This window comes from Vanessa tameamea, chromosome 16, assembly GCF_037043105.1.
Source record: "Vanessa tameamea isolate UH-Manoa-2023 chromosome 16, ilVanTame1 primary haplotype, whole genome shotgun sequence".
Taxonomy (NCBI): Eukaryota; Metazoa; Arthropoda; class Insecta; order Lepidoptera; family Nymphalidae; genus Vanessa; species Vanessa tameamea.
In genome coordinates, this window is record NC_087324.1 from 7,673,524 (window position 1) to 7,691,803 (window position 18,280).

An 18,280-nucleotide genomic window follows, 5' to 3' on the forward strand; every position below is an offset into this window, starting at 1 on the left:
AAACATTAGACATTACTATCATAAGGAGCTCAATGAAGAATGTTGATAAGGCAAGTCATTGAACCCTAAGATAAGACAATTGCAAACGACTGAACTGATATTGGCAAATTTATTGCGTCCTCTTCGGTTGATTCTCATTTGCTCTTTGATTTAACAAGTGTTATGATACACAATGAGGGGCCAGAAATATTAGATACTATATTAACCGAGTCTTACTAGGCTTCTCAATAGAAGCTGTTCATTTACGTCGTGACATTCAAAATTCACTGTTATACACAATCGGTTAACTTTATTTATTTATCAAATGTATATGATATTAAACCATTTTTTGTCTTAATCTTACCTATTATTTTTTTAATTTTTGCAATTATTGAGAATTTGCTTGTTTGCAATTCCAATTTGAAGATATTCTTTTTTTTAACTCAACAACAATATAATTAAGCAACATTATTGAAACTTCTTGTTCGACTATTAATTCTATTGTTTATTAAAGCAAGATTTTATGGGAGTTTTTGTCACTTCTGCACTTGTCCTATGAGCCTAGGAAGAAACAATTACTTTTTGAGTTTTTGAAATTGTAGTGTTTGTGAAATCTAAATTTTAGTGTCGCACTTAACTGTTATTTGAATTAAAATAAGTAGGTATCTTGTGTTTGTAAAATACATATAATATTATATATTAACAAGAAGTAAGTATAATAATCTCTTCCAAGTTCGTATTTAGAAAAGGTTTAATTCGAACCTAACTTACATATCCTTATAAACACACGATCACCTCCTTGATATTGTTGCAATAATTACACGTATGCACGTAAGAGGAAAATATCAATTTATGCAATCAGACGATACTCCGTCGCAAGAAACGGAAGACGGAACAAGGAGATGACAGTGCCAAGCACGTGGTCACTAGTTATTTTAGTTTCCATAAAGAACGTCTGGACGTGTCTTCGAACTAATTTTAAACGCATTTGTATCTGTAAATAGTCCAAAAAGTTTCTCGGCATTCGAAAGTCACGACTAAGTGTTGATTTTAAATATCTCTCTCTAAAATAGCCGTTACTGCATCTCGCAAAATATTGATGGTTCAAGAACAACAATTGTTACAAGAAAAAGAAAGAAATTACATCAACTACTGTATAGCAGCCATTGTTTGTTTTAAACTTAAAAAACAATATTCAATAAGATTATATAGGTAACATAAAACTATAGAGTATTTATTGCATTTGCTTTTAATAGTTTGTGTTTGTACATTCTGGCACTAATTTGATTAACAACGAAATTTTATTTTAAGGAATTATAAATGGAGCTATGAAAGGTTAATCGAATTTAAATAAAGAAAAATTAATAGCATGCTGGGATAAAACTTTTCTCCTTTTGAGAACATTTGGAGTTTAAAGCTTACACCACCACGCTCCTTTAAGGAGGGTAGGTTTATCAACATCAACATCAAGCAGGTGCATCGGGCAGGTCACGATGTTTTTCTTCACACCTTCACGAGCAGAAGATGAATTATAAACACAATTTAAACAAACAAAATTCAGTGAAGCCTGCAAGGATTTGTACCCAAAGTATATGGTTATTATTCTAAGTACTGAACTGAGCGGCATTAGAGAAATTTATTTTTAACTTTTTTTAATAGCAACTTTACTGTGACCGTGACAACCCAGCGTAATTAAACCGTAAAAGCTACATAATTAATTATGTATGTAAGCGCGTAAGCAAATTAATATACTTTATTGGACTTAAGGTAAATCTTTCTTTGAACGATTATCAGCTATATACGATAACTCTACATTGGTCCACAGTCCAAAACCATGAAAGAAAAACCTACACAGTCTATACCATATAACGTGGATAGTTTTGAATATAAATATATAGCCAAATATAATATATATTTTATTTATAAATATTTCAGGTAGGCGTTTGGCGTTCGAGCGTCTGATATACAAATACTAATTGTATAATATCGGGCGTATATCATTGAACAAAATTAAGGTCATATATATTGAAGATCATTCCGGTACAAAAACTAAAAATAGATTAACACTCAGAATTGTGATATAGCCCTTGGCATTGCGCTCCTATGTGATGGAATTACCTAGAGTCGGTAGACGAGAATGACCGCTACATGCCCTCTAATATCGAGACGCGCCATTTCTTTCCGTTATTCGAATGTTTTATATCTACGAGGTATAATTTAAAATTTACAATGATTCTATTTTTGTCTTATAATAATTGGTTTTATTTTTTTTATTTAGATTTCTTCATCTATTTATCAATTTCCACAATCATAATAATATTTACTTGCTCGGACAATACGAATGGAATCTATGAGAAAATTGAAAAACAGTAATGGGCTAATAATTTGTACAGCAGCTGACGAGGGCTAAAATGGTAACTCGTATTTTTTTTTCTTGCTTGCATAGAGCCCTACCACCAAATATACGTTTTTTATGATGCGTACTCTTAATTCGTTTTCAAGGGTTAACAATATTTTTACGTAAAATACTTTAAAACAATAATTTTAAATCAAAGATAAAAAATTATATTAAATAATTACCAAGAATAATTTCTTTTTTTTTTAAATTGTAGATTAGACCTCATTAAAAATTTTGATAAATGAATATATTTATTATGAATTTTAAATCCTCATTGTCTACGAGAGAAAATCGCCTTTAAAACGTAATGCATTTCATATGTAAAAGGCGACATGTTATAACCTTTTAACAACATACAAGGGAGTTTGCAACACGGTGTTTGATATATTCAAGTTGTTTTTTTTTATATTTACTTGTAAGCAATGACAAATGACAATATAACTAGTTTATACCAAGGAGTTTGTGGCTTTAATCTAGACTTGTAGTGCATAAATGTAGATTAGAAGTTGTCGGTTAAAACCGGTTTATGGAAATTCCTACGCTTTCTATATAAGATGACATTCAGTACAATATCGCCGTTTCCCGGTAACTATTCAATAAGCAATGGAACAATTTTTTATTGCAGGACATGCAATAAAACATTACATTGAGTTTTACATGCTTTGAGAGGGATATGAATAAAAATACTAATTCCAACTTCCAAAATCCAACCTTACTTAAAGTTAGATAGAATAAGCTCCAAACCTGCTCCTCAAATCGTGAGGCCTTAGTCTAGGAGTGAGCATTTACAGTGTGGTACTGTATAACTTGAAGCCAGGAACTAGAGTAGGAATAGGAAAATACTGTTGGAATTTGAACCCTGGACCTAGGGATCTACAGCTTTATAAGGTAGTCAATACACCAACGAGGCAGTTAGGCAGTGTAAGATTTAATCACAGTTATTTGTACTTGACAAAGAATATTATGTTTTTGACTAGAACTAATGCTTTATCTATAATTGACTATTCCATATTTATTGTTTCTAGTGTAAGAAATATCAGTTAAAACTCGATTACTGCATAAGCTAATTTAATTAAAAATCATAAAACGAACATCTGTAGCTTCATAATAGAGCTTGCTTTACGTAGATTCTAATGAAATCTATTTTTATACAAGATTTTATGCTCGATTTCCGACACAAACTACGTCAATTTGATTCGGTAATCGGTATGACTTGCTTATACGTACATTTGTATGTACAGTCAGAGTTAGAAAACCTTTGTCAGTTTTCAAATTCATTCCTTTATCAAGTCTTAAAATCTTAGTACCTTTTGAATCTAAAGCACTAAACATACAACTGCATATAAAATTAAACCAACATAGTATGATAACTTGGTTCAAAATAGTGTAACATCTTTGGACTACGTCTAGTGTCAAATCAACATAAAAACTTATTTATGGCCTAATTAGTCATTACAAGGTTTAAATTAGATATGATATCTTCTATTGAATTGTCAAAGTCTGTCAGTGTCTTATATTTTCTTGCAATATCTTGCAACCTTAGAATAAAAACGCTTGTAATATTATTCGGCCGTTATTTTAAATGAGAGTTAATGTAATAACGTGACTTGTGATGAGTGGTTCCATCGGCACCGGGAAGTGGTGGTGATTCCTTGGCCTGCAAAAGCGGCGGATATACCCTATCGAAAATTTATGGGGTTTGAGAAAGCAACTACCGTAGGACATTGCCGAAGTGTCTGGGAGGGCTTCAGAGGAATCGACATATACTCTTGCCTTGTTAGATCAATGCGACAGCGACTACAAGCTATGATTGATACGAATGGCGGATATACTCGTTTTTAATAAAATAAATAAGATTTGTTTAAATTAATAAAATTTACCATAATTACTATTTTAATTAATAATTATATTTTTACTATTTTATTTACTACTTCCGTCCTGCGGTTTCACCCGCGTTCCCGAAGATTTTATGTTTTCCCGGCATAAAAAGTATTCAGTATGTAATTTCAGTACATATTCTATCTGTGTGCAAAATTTTATCCAAATCCGTTTAGTAAATTTTACGTGAAAGAGTGACAAACATCCATCCATACCTCAGAGGAATCAGCCGGATCCATGCGCACAAACTTTCGCGTTTATAATATTATTAGGAAGTAGGATTATTACTATGCACTTCTTTTTTATAAGAGACAAGACAATGTCCTAATTTCCGATGTTACATGAGCATTCACGAAGGACTATGAGGTTTCGTGAAAAGTTGGTAATTATCATACCGATTGACGGCTTCTTATTATTATTATAGCTTTTAAACGCTATTATACTCTTTGCTAGATGCGACTTATAATGACATTACAAGTCACATACTCAGACATTACATACTCAATCGGTAAAGCAGGTTATCGCTCATACTGAGCACACGAAAATAGCTCTTAAGGAGACGAACCTTTTCTTACCCCGACTGTACATAAAACGGACGGCCAGTCGGATGAATCGCTAACACTATTTAAATTTATAACATATAAATAGCATTCAGTATAACAGATTATTATTTTTAATATGACAATAAAACATCTATAATTAAGTTAATATTTAAAAACTGTCAAAGCATAGTCTCCATAATTAATATTTGATAGAATGACACTTATTTTGTATTTTTTATTAGACACTGATTTTTGTAGAAAATATTTTAAATCAGAAATTCCAAACTAAATAATAAACAGGCACAGGATACACATACATGTGATAATTTACGAAGTCAAAATAATATTTTAAAAAGTACTTTCAGAATTTAAAAGTTGTTGTAATAATTCACTCGATTTTTTCTAATAAAGTTATTGTTGGCTACGTAGACACAAAGAAATTCCATTATTTCCATTATTATATCTAGTGTAAAGAGTTAAATAAATATTTATACATCGCAAAGTAAACAAGTGAATAAATAAAGATAGCCTTACGACTCTCCACATAAAAATAAGTAGGCATGTTTGACATGTGCTTGTAAGTACGTCCTCTCTCATGATAAATATAATTATTCTGTTTCATAACATAAATATTTTACCATCAACATTCACCTTCACATCATCCACCTGAATGACAATAAGGTATTTGATACAATCAAATTCAATATCAATCTAAAACCATAATATAAATGTAATACAATAAAACGTACACATTAGTTTAAAATTCGACTACTCCAGGTCATTCGCGTTTATTTAGAGTTATTTAAAAAATTATAGGTACACGAGTAGCTTTTGATTATACTGAAATAGCAGCTATCTCTATTTCTTAATTTTTTATAATAAAATATACATTTAAATTTATTCACAAATATAGTCAATAATCAGACTAAGTTTGTTCTATATTACGCCGGTGTGCCCTCGTTCGTGATAAGGATTTAGTTCATTTTTATCTACACGTGAGACGGCGACATGGTTTCTTAAACATATGTACTGTAACAATTAAAAACATAACTAAATTGCCAAATAGTAATCTTTTACTTGGATATAATTCCATTAGTATAATTGAGATTTAACAAAGGCTTTTTGCCCCTTCACCCCTTGTATGATTTTAGTTTATGACTTTAATAAACAAATATTGAAAACTGTACATTGCACTATATTATATTTATTTTTAATAAACCTAGGTCTTTCTAAAATAATTTACTTAAATTATTTTTACACGTTAGTCATTATGTATCTATTTACGTAAAAGATAATGACTGTCTAGCATCATATATAATAACTGTCATCATTCATGTATTTTAATAATTTTTGCATACTGTGAACTGTGTTTATTGTATTACTGGTGTAATTATAGAATTCTAAATCGTTTATTTTATATAAATAGGACTCATTATTGTAAAGCAATTAAGCTGCAGACTACTGTAATATTTAAAAGTTATATATAGAAACCGCGACTATTGTATAATCTGATATATATCATATTTAAGTAAGGAGTAAGGAAAATTCCTTTGACTATAGTATGTATAAAAAAAAAGATATTAAAATTATATCACGTTGTGTCATAATATGGTTTCAATATTATTATTATTTTTTCCAATAGGGGTTTAAATTTTTAGTATCAATAATTATTATATGAGCATAAGAAGAGTATTTTTAAACTACATTTGTGAAAGAATTGAGAACAAGATGACAGGTTCATTTTGCAGAGAATAGGACAATTCCTAGTCTCAATAGACTCAACCAGAACATGCTGTTCACATTCTCGTGAACTGGCCTACGTGATCATGACTGAATGGTTTTAATTTTATATTTTTATATTAAAGTCCTCGATGTAATTTATTCTTTTGTATTCAGTACTATTTATACAAATTACAATTTCCCAAGTTCAGACTATAAGCCGGTGAATATGTCGCTTATATATAAATTAACAGTTTTTGGATGAGACTCAAATGATTGATACAATTGGCATCCATTGAGACAAATTATATTTATTACTCAATTATAGTTAGGGTTATTTTAGTAGTACTAAGTTTAGCTTCATTGTAATTTATGGAAAATTTTCTCAATGAGTTAGAAACCCTATTTACGATTATACGACTTCTCAATATAATTTATAAAAAAAGGTACTGATTTTCTATAGAAAGTTTTTGGAGGAAGAATTCACACTTTGAATGACGATTAACTTCGCGTTTTATCTACATTATAATCCTGAATAAAGACGATTAAAACGAGCCCGAAAATATACATTTATTATTTTACAATTTATTGTCTAATGATCACCAATTAATATCACTCATTTTGTAGCTGAAACAAAATACGTTTTTTGTAAAAATAGATCGTATTCGTATTCCTCGGTAAAAAAATATTTTGATATCCATCGACCTTCAGACTTGAAATAACCGATACAATGTGAGGTCAATGACAACTATTTTAAAATACATACAATATTCATTCTTTGTATACCTAAAGTATATTTGCATATTAAGAAATTATAATTTATTGCTGAGTTGTAAATAGCGGTAAAGTAATTTAAAGTTTATTTTTATAAATAATAACAAATGTTTGTAATTTTGTCCTTTAAGCGTTCCTAACACATTCATCCGCTTGTGATGAAACTTTGGTGGTACACCCAAGGTTCCTTGTCCAAAAAAAAGACGTAGCCGTAGACGTTTTTGTCCTTCAATTTTAACGTTTTACGTAAACACTTATTCTATTCATGCGAAGCTGGAACTGGTGTCTAGTGTAATTTATTATTAATTTAATTGTAGGTTCGTAGATTTTATAATAACGTAAAATAAAAATTAGGGTATTGCTTTTTCGAACTGGCCTATTGATTGTCACAAATTTATGGCTAATTTAGATGAAAAAGCTCAAACCATAATTAAGTTTGATATATTGTATAATGTCGAACTCAATTCGTTCTCAGTCAGACCGAGATCGTAACGAGAATGAACTGTCATCAACGTGACGAGCCTTATATAATATTTTATCCGTGAATTCACAACTCATAAGAGTGCATTATTTTTGACAACCTCTAGGTGATTAGCCCTATTTTAAACTATAACGTTTATTTTTTGTATAGTGCTTATAATCTCTACTTTATTGCTATCTATTTATTTATTTATAGGAAATCGATCATACGTATGCCTTGCACTAATTTTATTTATAAGTATAATATATAATATTATCTATTTGTTTGATCTTAAAGAGATCGCACGACTAACATGGAGGAGTCGAAACAATACTACGTATATGTAAACACTAGCAACGTATATGTAAATCATTACAATAACCCTTGTAATAAAACATAACAAAAAAACTGGCAACATTTCATAATTGACTACAAAAACCCTATTAATAGTGTTCGCTATGATTATAACCGAACGAGCTCGTTGATAGACGGGCATGTAAAGAAATAAGACTACTCTAAATACTGCACATGCGCGTGGTACATAAAGTGTTCGTTAAAAAGTATCTTTAGTAATGGTATTAGAGTTACATTTTCGATAACACTATTTTATATTTCTAGTTAGTTGGTAAGACTATTATTTCTGATAGACATTTATATATATTATATTACATAAATACCATAACTTCATGATACAGCGTTAGTGTAGAACTTATAAAATATACATTATCCTAAGCATTCCAACTATCTCATGCAAGCTGCGTCCTCCGGCAAGAGACGTTGAACAATATAATTACAAACTGGCAAGAGATGGGCTAGGTGGCATTCGTATATGAAGGAATTACATTTTAATCATATATCCAACACCGGACTGACAGAAGCTTGCAGCTAGACCATAGTCTGAGGGCTAGAAACTCTCATTAATCTTGTTTAAAATATTGTTTAAGCTTAAATTATTAATTGAAAATGTTTTGATTTTTTAGTTCTTTATAGAACTAAAAATCTAAAATTGTTATCACCTGTAAATCAACCAACAAAATTGTTTTACTATTATTGTAAAGTGAAAAGGTCAAAAGTCAAAAATGTTCATTCAATACAGAAGCAGTACATTTATTTATTAATTGTCAAGAAATAAAACCACCAGTCCGGAAAGACACACCTCAGACCTGCGAGGAACCGGCGAAATAAACTCAGTGGGACTTTTCTTATTTAGTAACTATAACGAGCAGTTTTTTATAACTTTCTTGTATGTTCTAGCTGTCTAAGTATTTAATGAGTGGAAACTTTTTTTCCAATTGCAACATAATACACTACATTACAATATTGCAAATAAAATTATGGTTCTCAACAAAAAGAACATTGCATTACCTACATGCTAGTCGCCACGGGGGTGCAAGCTCAGATAAACCTTTGTGTTTTTGTAGTCTAAAACTAGATATTTTCACGATGGTCTCAATTTATTCAGTCTTTTTTATTTATTTTAATTATTCTATGAGGAAAAATAAAAAACCTATACGTATTACATTTTGTGAAGTATAACTAATTTTTGTACATTACGTAAAATACTTATATTTAAGAAAATCTGAAAAAAAGTGCATGTTAAAAATGTACGCAAATATCAACAATATTAATAACCCGCTTTCGCCGTTAATACTAGTACTGTTTAGAGTTTTATCAGATAATGTAAACGGTACTAAATATTTGTTTATACATAAGCCTCAATAATGTTTATACTCTAATATATATTGACGTATTAAGCATGCACATATAAATTGTAATAATAAACGTGCTTACAATTATAATATAATATACATTAACGAAAAAAGAAACTTTAAATTTATTAAGTAGTTGATTAAAAAGATATTACATAGTATGTACAGTGTAAATTCTAATTCTTTCGAGGAGAGGCCGATAAGAAATTTTATTAAAACGCCAGATATTATCTTTTGTTTGTTGTTTGCTAAAAATTACTAAAACTATTACATATTATGAATATGTGAGCATTTGTTGGAGCTATTGATATGTTGGAAAAGAATGAATTTCATAAGATTTTTAATTCGATATTTGTTTTGTTGTGTATGTGAATAAAAAAACAAAAAACGTATATAAAAATAATTGTGCGAATTTAGAGCTAACGAAACATTTATTTATAATTAAAAAGAAACGACTTATTTAACCTTAGAAGTATACATTACCAAGTCCTAACCTTGTAAAATGTCAACAATTTAGCTCACAAAAACTTAATGTTATGTAATCATCTTATAATTTTTACAACTAATTTTCTATTTAATATCTTATGTGTCACTCATTAAAAAAAGTCATTGTGTTTGTGTGAGTGTTTTTTTCTTAAATGACAACTATCGTTTATATAACTATAGTTTATTAAAAATAATATTAAAAACGGAATACATAATTTTTTATTTATTAACAAAAATACAATTACTTATTACCTTTTTCATGAGCACCGGCATTTGATGTTCCAGGGACATTTTTAATTCCTGTGAACTCATGTATTATATATTTTCTTGCATACGATCTGTCTGATAACACCACTACGATTTTTTTTCTGTTCCACAACAATATATACTTAAGTTTATTTATTAACACACCGTATGATAATTATGGCACTAAAGATATATTTCACTCATCAATCGGTCCGTTTTATTAACTTTTATTTTAATATTATTAACGGCATAAAATTTTATGATTTTGCGGGTAGTTACTGAATTCGGAATGATGTATGTTACGCGCGGCCACCCGATGCCGGCGCGTGAGACGAATGAATCGATATGAGCACAGAGCGCCCGGCGCCGTATTCGCCGCGCTCCGCATCACACAACACCAATTCTAGTCATCTAATCGACTTTAATGTCCACCTCGTTTACTTTTGTTTATACTAATTATGTCAGTAGCAGATAATCCGTCGATCCCGTCGATACGAATATGACCATGTTGACAAGGGTATTATAAAGTTTAAATAATATTCACGCCGACGCTGCGTGATGCTCACGCGGCGACGCGTGATATGAAAACGCCCTCGAAGTTCCAGCCACCATGGATGTGCGAGCAGCCAGTTCTGTTTATTATAATGACTATAGCATCTTGTTTATTGAACGGTATTTTGAAATATTCGAGTCGTATTCATGGTTAGCTCATATTATTTCGTTTTGTGTAGTAAGTAATATTATCTGTTGCAATGAATTTTGCTGTTGCAAATAATTTGGAGTATTTTAATACAAAAATAAATTTAATTATTTCGATACTTCAAAGACATTTAATAATACATTTTTTTATTATATAATTTTCGAATAAATTTATGTAATATATACCAAGTGTGACTACTAAAATATATATTAATATGTGACTCGATTACTGTGTGAAAATTGTCTAATAATAATTTGCCAGTTATTTCTCAGTCTAAACCAATCAAAAAAGCATAACTATATTTATTTTATTTCTTTTCGATATTTCCTAATATGATATGATATATATTTTACCTAAATCGATTGAATTTATGATATTAGACAGGTTATTTCGAATAAATTGAATTAAGCCAAAATACTTCGTGCAACTGCTTGCACTGACTTTACTTACCTTGTAATTTTGTAAGTCTTATAGCCTACATAGAAGAAACTTCAAGAAACACAACAATAACATAATAAGTATAGAGATACTGTCTGCATATAGAAACATTTTCTATTAAATATATATATTCTCTGTAAAAATCGACAAATACAAGCTTAATATTTAATCAACTACATTATCCTAAATCCATGAATGGGGTGTGGTATTTGTATACCTTTGCAACATTTATGAACTTGAGTTTGTTAAATAAGTACACGGAATCGTTAGTTGTTATATAATAACCAGTAACTGGTTATGCCCAGCTTGTGTTGCAATGGCTTAATTTTTTTTATAAAAATCATGCCAAAAACCTTGACGGAAGTGCCAACAACAACTGTTCAAAGTTTCAACTCAATCCGAACGACCGATACGTACAAGATTTTATTTTTATATACATATGAATATTGGACATCACATACATTACTCTGATCCCAATGTAAGTAGCTAAAGCACTTGTGTTATGGAAAATCAGAAGTAACGACGGTACCACAAACACCCAGACCCAAGACAACATAGAAAATGAATGAACTTTTTCTACATCGACTCGGCCGGGAATCGAACCCGGGACCTCAGAGTAGCGTACCCATGAAAACCGGTGTACACACTACTCGACCACGGAGGTCGTCAAATAATGAATATATAAAGTAAGTCACTTTATATTTTATGATTTTTTTACTTCAATTTATGTTTCAATTTTAAAACAAAATGAAATTTTATATGACGTTTCTATTTTATTATGACAAACAAAATAATTAACTTTCACAGATCATTCGTTGAGGGATAAACAACTACATATTAAGTAATTAAGTATTTTTGTTAATAACTTCTGTGGGACTTTGGTATGTTCCGCGTCTGTACAGATAACACTAATTTACTAGTCGTCTCTAATAATTGTAAATAACATAATTATACGTATCAAAATAATTCGATGTAACTTAATTAGTTAACACGTTTAATAATTAATTTGTTTACGATAAACATTCCGAAGATTATTTTCCGTCATAAAATTCAACAATGTTTCCCGTAGATGTTTTGTTAAATTTACCTTTCTAACATCTATCTTTGACGAGATAATTTAATTTGGACTTGGGTTAATAAAATAATACCTACAAACATGACACTGGAATGACGTGAAGCGGCATATACCACTCGCTACGCGAGATGGAAATTACGTCTCTAGTTCAGTCCGTGTTTGTATGACACATGTAATGAAAAATATATCCTACCTTTTCCCATGACTCAGTTGACCTTTTTCCTGCTTGGAAAATATCGTTGAAAAATATAATTTCCTAACTTAAATCATAGTTAACTAAACCAGTTGGCGATGGATCATAGTTAATTAAATTTAGTTAATAAGTCAGTGTAACAATTTTCATCATAAGGAGTACATCCTTAGGTGTAATACTCATGACTGGTGTTGACATTACCAATCCAATTATAATTATTTAAGTGCATTAAATATAATGTAAATATGGCAAAAGCTTTCTCCGTTGGTAAGGCATTGTGTTTTAATTATTGAGCAAGGGCACAAGAAACATAAAGTCTCATGCACAAGAACATAGTCTTAATTTACATGTTAAAATTTCTAGACGGATCACATGCCGTTGTAAGCATTTAACAGGTGGCATTTTATCTTTCAATTATTAATTTAAAAAAAAATTGCAGCCGTGAACTAAGTAAAAGCAGAATGTAAATTCTAGCCAATGAAAGAACGTGCTATCCTTAACATACGGTATAGGTAAGTACTAACTACTACTACTAACCTACTGGGGTTTATTGTGTTTTAAATTTATTTGTTAATTAATGTTATTTCTGCAATGTTTGTTAGTTTGTTTATGCCAAATCTCGCAAGTTGAAACTAGTACCACTTTCTCTTATCGTATGGAGTTGAAATTTTAAATGACCTAATTCTACTCTCAGCATTGGCACCAGGCGAAGAAACTCTTCAACTGTAAACAATATATGTTTGTTTTACTATTATTCTATCAGCCTTTATTATCAAAATAAAATACCTAAAATTTATTTGATTTGAAACTTAACTCCAGATAGTTAAGAAGCTCGTTTTGAGGTTTTTAATGGAATATACCTTTGAAGATTCTAAAACATTAATATCCATTAATTTTCGTATTCTTACAAATGATAAATGGAGGGTGTCTGATGTATTGAAATCCAGAAATCAATCAATGGAAATATTCATAGAATTTCTAAGCCTCGATACTGAATTGATTCTCAAACACAAATGCGGAACGAAAATATTCACATCGTTAACTGTACTGTTTTGAAGACAAACACGATTTATACTATCTATTCTTTACCATCAAAAGGATAGATTTCAGATCAAAAACTTGATTAAAGTCTTATATATCTATAAAGAAATAAAAATGTGTGCTAATTTGGTTCCATGTCTATTATTGACAGCTTTTACCACACATTTTATTTCCATATCTAGCTCACCGTATCTTAAGTACTAATTGTAAACAATGTTATTGTATGATCTGCAACAATTTATACAAATGTATCATTAGTTTTCTCTGTATATAAAATACACATCTATTATTAAGCCCCGGTACAAATTGCGGTTTGTCCATTGAAGAATAAAAATATATTCACTATAAATAGTTAACAATTCATGTAATTATATGATCCATCTCATCTATTTATTTATAAAAAGTAAGCGAATTTACCATCATAAAATTCAGCTATCAATAATTAATTTACATCAATCATTTATGTAAATATCATTCACAATATAAGGATCATCCGATATAGAAGATTCTGATTGTGGAGCAGTTGTATCCTTAATGTACCAGAAATAAACGCCAGACATGCCCATTGGCCAAGTATCTCGATGTACTTAGCCACACGCTTCCATTGCAACATGGTATTGAATATCACCCTACAAATGTTATACGTCTTATAATTTATGATTGTCGAAATTGTTTTTCTACGCTGAGCCATGGCGTACGTTAAGTAATACAAATATGTAGGCACTTGTTTGAATAATATAACAAATATTATAGATCTCGTCGAATGTATTGTGAAACCGCCCTTTAAATTTTATTACACTTTATAAAACATTTGTTTAGTAAGTTAAATTAATATACTTTTAATATAATCATGATTCATTATATTAATTATTATTTAGCCAGTCATAGTCCGCAACTGGACATAGGCCTCACACGAGGTACCAGATTACCAATTTAACCCAAAGTGCCTACTACTACTTAGTAAATCCCTAAATAACTGCATAAGTAAAGTAAATTTATTATATTAAATAAAATTTATGTATAGATAAACTATGATCAAATGTCTTTAGTAAGTTCTACGTGCTTAAAATATACTGATATAATTTTTGACGACCTCCGTAGTCGAGTAGTTTGTACACCGGTTTTCATGGGTATGCCACTCCAAGGTCCCGGGTTCGATTTCCGGCTGAGTCGATGTAGAAATATTTCTTTGTTGTCTTGGGTCTGGGTGTTTGTGGTACCGTCGTTACTTCTGATTTTCCATAACACAAGTACTTTAGCTACTTACATTGGGATCAGAGTAATGTATGTGATGTTGTCCAATATCTATTATTTATTTATTTATATGGCCAAACCACTAAACTGAATTTGATGAAATTTGGTATGTAGCAAGTTTCGCAAAGGATGTACTTTTTATGCCTAATATATGACTGCAAACAGCTAAACCTCAGGCGAAAATTCTTGTAAATAAAATAAGTTTTGAAAATCATAATAAAATAAAACTAAAATCACGCCATTTAATGATACGGACGCTTTATTTAATATTTGAAATAGATAAATATAGAACAACAATTTAAATATAATTTATTATCTTGGCCTATGATTGTTTATTGTCACACAGTAACCACGTCGCCGAAAATACTATGCATTAATTAGTAGAAGGAACCCAGCAACTGTCACTGGGTACGATTACGTTGGTGTTTGGTTAAGCAATCTGTATTTGCGGGTAGGGCCACTATGCATGTAAAATATCTTATGATTTTGAAATATTTCCAAATCTTAATTAAAGATTACAATACAACAAAAGAAATGGTTCGGTATTCCTCTAAGTCTAAGTTTAAAACCTAGTGCTCTCGAAAACTGGGTATCAGCGTGACGTACTATTATTAATACAAGCTCTTGTTATAATAAATTAAGGAACATGAATAAATTGTAAATTTTATTTAATTATATAAATAACAAAACACCTACTGTTTTCTATTTCTCAGTCAAACGTTTCTACATGTATTTGCTTAAAAAAAATATTTCTGTTTTTTAAACTAGAAAAAAATTGGCTATTAAAATTTAAAATATCATCATAAATCATTGTTCTAATAAAATTGAATATAAAAAGGTTAACCTATTATGGGAGTCATAAAATCGAATTTAACTGGCAACCCTGTCTTCGGCTGGAATGTAACAACGGGACCGGTCGCTTGCGTACCGCAACCGCTTTATAACATTATATAGCTAAGGATAGGGTAAATTGTAAATCACGTTTCATTTTGTATAATTTGTCATGTTTTACATTATACTAAGCATTTCAAAAAAGGAAATAAGATATCATTCAAAAATTTGATAACGATTATAAAGTAAGGAAACAGTTTAATTCAATTTATTTTTAGGTGATCTGTAAAAATATTGACAAAAGTTTAAATTTTGAGATCCCCATAGTTTGTTCTATGTGTGAGTGTAGGTACAATATTCGTATTTCTAAAAATGTGGATATGAACCCTATCAAACAATTTATTTGATGCGACTAGTGATGGCAGAAATAAATCAGTTTTTATATTTTCTATAAGAAGTTGATGTTCTAAGCACACTAAACACCAATCATATTTTTTTGATAGCGTTCTGGTTAATTTATTTATTAAAAAATAATATCGTTATATACCCAGTACTTGGGTACCAGGTATATAACGTTACGCTTTAGTTAAAGTTTATTAAATTAATGATTATATTTGTGATTATAATTCAACTCTTGCCTGGCGATGAAGGAAAACATCGTGAAGAAACCTTGTATCGAACGAAATTCTTCAACGTATGTATTCACTAACTCAAGTTAAAGTTGTCCTCAAGACGAGAGGAACCTTAACCCAGAAATTGTTTTATCTTTTTTACTATTGTTACGCTTTTGCGAATAAAATATATTTTATAAATAACTATGCTATCAATATCACGATATCTTATACATTAAGTACGAGATGAGATGTGTAATAGAGAGATAAAAAGAAATGTGCAGATAATTTAAAAAAATATTCTTATTTGTATTTAGTCTGCCATGAGGCGTCCACGCTATCTTCAGGGTAACAGGACTAAATAAGAAACAACCTTTGATAATGTTATTAATAAAAGAAATATAACATTATTTAAAGTCGTCGATCACGTTACGGATCAATAATTATTATTTTGATATAGACAGGCAGCTTAGCATTCACCAAAATTAAATCCTATCTTAATATAAGGAAAATTATTATTCATTTACAAGGAAATATTCAAGAAATACACTGTAAAGGACAAAAAGTTTCGTACGAGTTATCTACCTGTAGAAATATTATCATCAAAAAGCAAAATAGGATCAATATACGCGTAAAGGAAACATGTTTTACGATATAAACCACCACATACCTAACATACAGTGCACGACCCCATAAAATATACACCGAGCTATGTTGCAAAGTATCTCGTAAACTTAAAATCAAAGTTCCGGCTTACAAAACACTAAATTTTATTTTCCAAGAAGGATAATTTCTTGTTAATCATATTATATATTCCGTTAATGAAAAAAACAAAACAAATAATTAATATTTTAACTTTAATTACGCATAAATGGTCTTAATTTAGAATATACTAATATTTTAAATGGTTACATAAACTTCAGCAATATTGGATATGAAATTGAACTGAAATGTATGAAACTGATAAAAACCATTTAAATTAAAATTCAGAATCTCAACTTCAAAAGACAATTCACATTTTATCTTTCTAGTACAACTCTATACTTGAATACCGATAAATAATGTCGCCTGAGATTTATACGCCCTTTCAACCTTTTTACCATACTCGGAGCATAGTCTGCTTTTGTGAACAAAACATACAGAAATATCGTCCAACTCCATTCTTCTTACGATCACAACTACTTTCTGAATAATAGTATTGTTTAATGATAACTTCAATACATGATCTTTTTAATTTGATGTTCATATAAAAAGATTAAATATGAAAAAAAAATGTAATGTTAAATTGTAAACCAGAAATGGCTTAGTCAATAACAGCGTGACAGACATTCATCAATTCAAATTTTAAAGCAGCTAATATAAACAAAATCCAAAAGTATAATGACATTTTATTGCTAGGAATAAACATAGGAATAAGCAAAAATCGATTTAATTCACCTCTATTCAAGGAGATTATCAGAGGCTTGAGACTTGAGATATTTTTCTCTTAGGCCGCTGCCAACCTGTGACTGTCCTTTTACCAGAGTAAAACTGATAAGAAGTAATACTTAGCGATGGAATACAAAATAAGGCCTTGAAAAAAAGGCCATACAACAAAAAATATCATGCAACTACAAATACATAAATACCTATCTATAAAATTTCTTACACAATAATAAGTGCTCGTATGTATTGTTTGTACTAAAATATATATATATTATTTTAATAACATTCAGACTGTAATAAAAATAAGTTGCGTTTTAAATGCGAGTATAATATAGCATTATAAAATTGATATTCATAATCCATCAGACGTGGAAAAGGAAAACTATAAATATGTAGCATCCAACTTCAATTTAGAAGATATTTTAATTCAGTCGATGCGGGTCATCGAACTCGTAACGAACTTGTTTCTGGGAGGGCGGGCGGCGCACACGCATCGTCAGTGACCTTCAACGACATTAGCG

General features: G+C 29.9%; 1 protein-coding gene across 3 annotated transcripts in view; it reads right to left on the reverse strand.

Moving 5' to 3' along the window:
• Positions 1 to 18,280, reverse strand: part of LOC113402918 (glycogen-binding subunit 76A) — a 43,485-nt gene that overhangs the window by 8,531 nt on the left and 16,674 nt on the right. The window contains exon 1 of one of the 3 annotated variants that reach the window (XM_026643276.2): positions 10,198 to 10,627. The exons of the other annotated variants lie outside the window; for them this stretch is intronic. Within the exon in view, the coding sequence (XP_026499061.2) occupies positions 10,198 to 10,257 (60 nt within the window). The 5' untranslated portion in view covers positions 10,258 to 10,627. Of the gene's footprint in view, positions 1 to 10,197; positions 10,628 to 18,280 lie in introns of those variants that run through there. 3 annotated transcript variants of the gene reach the window in all.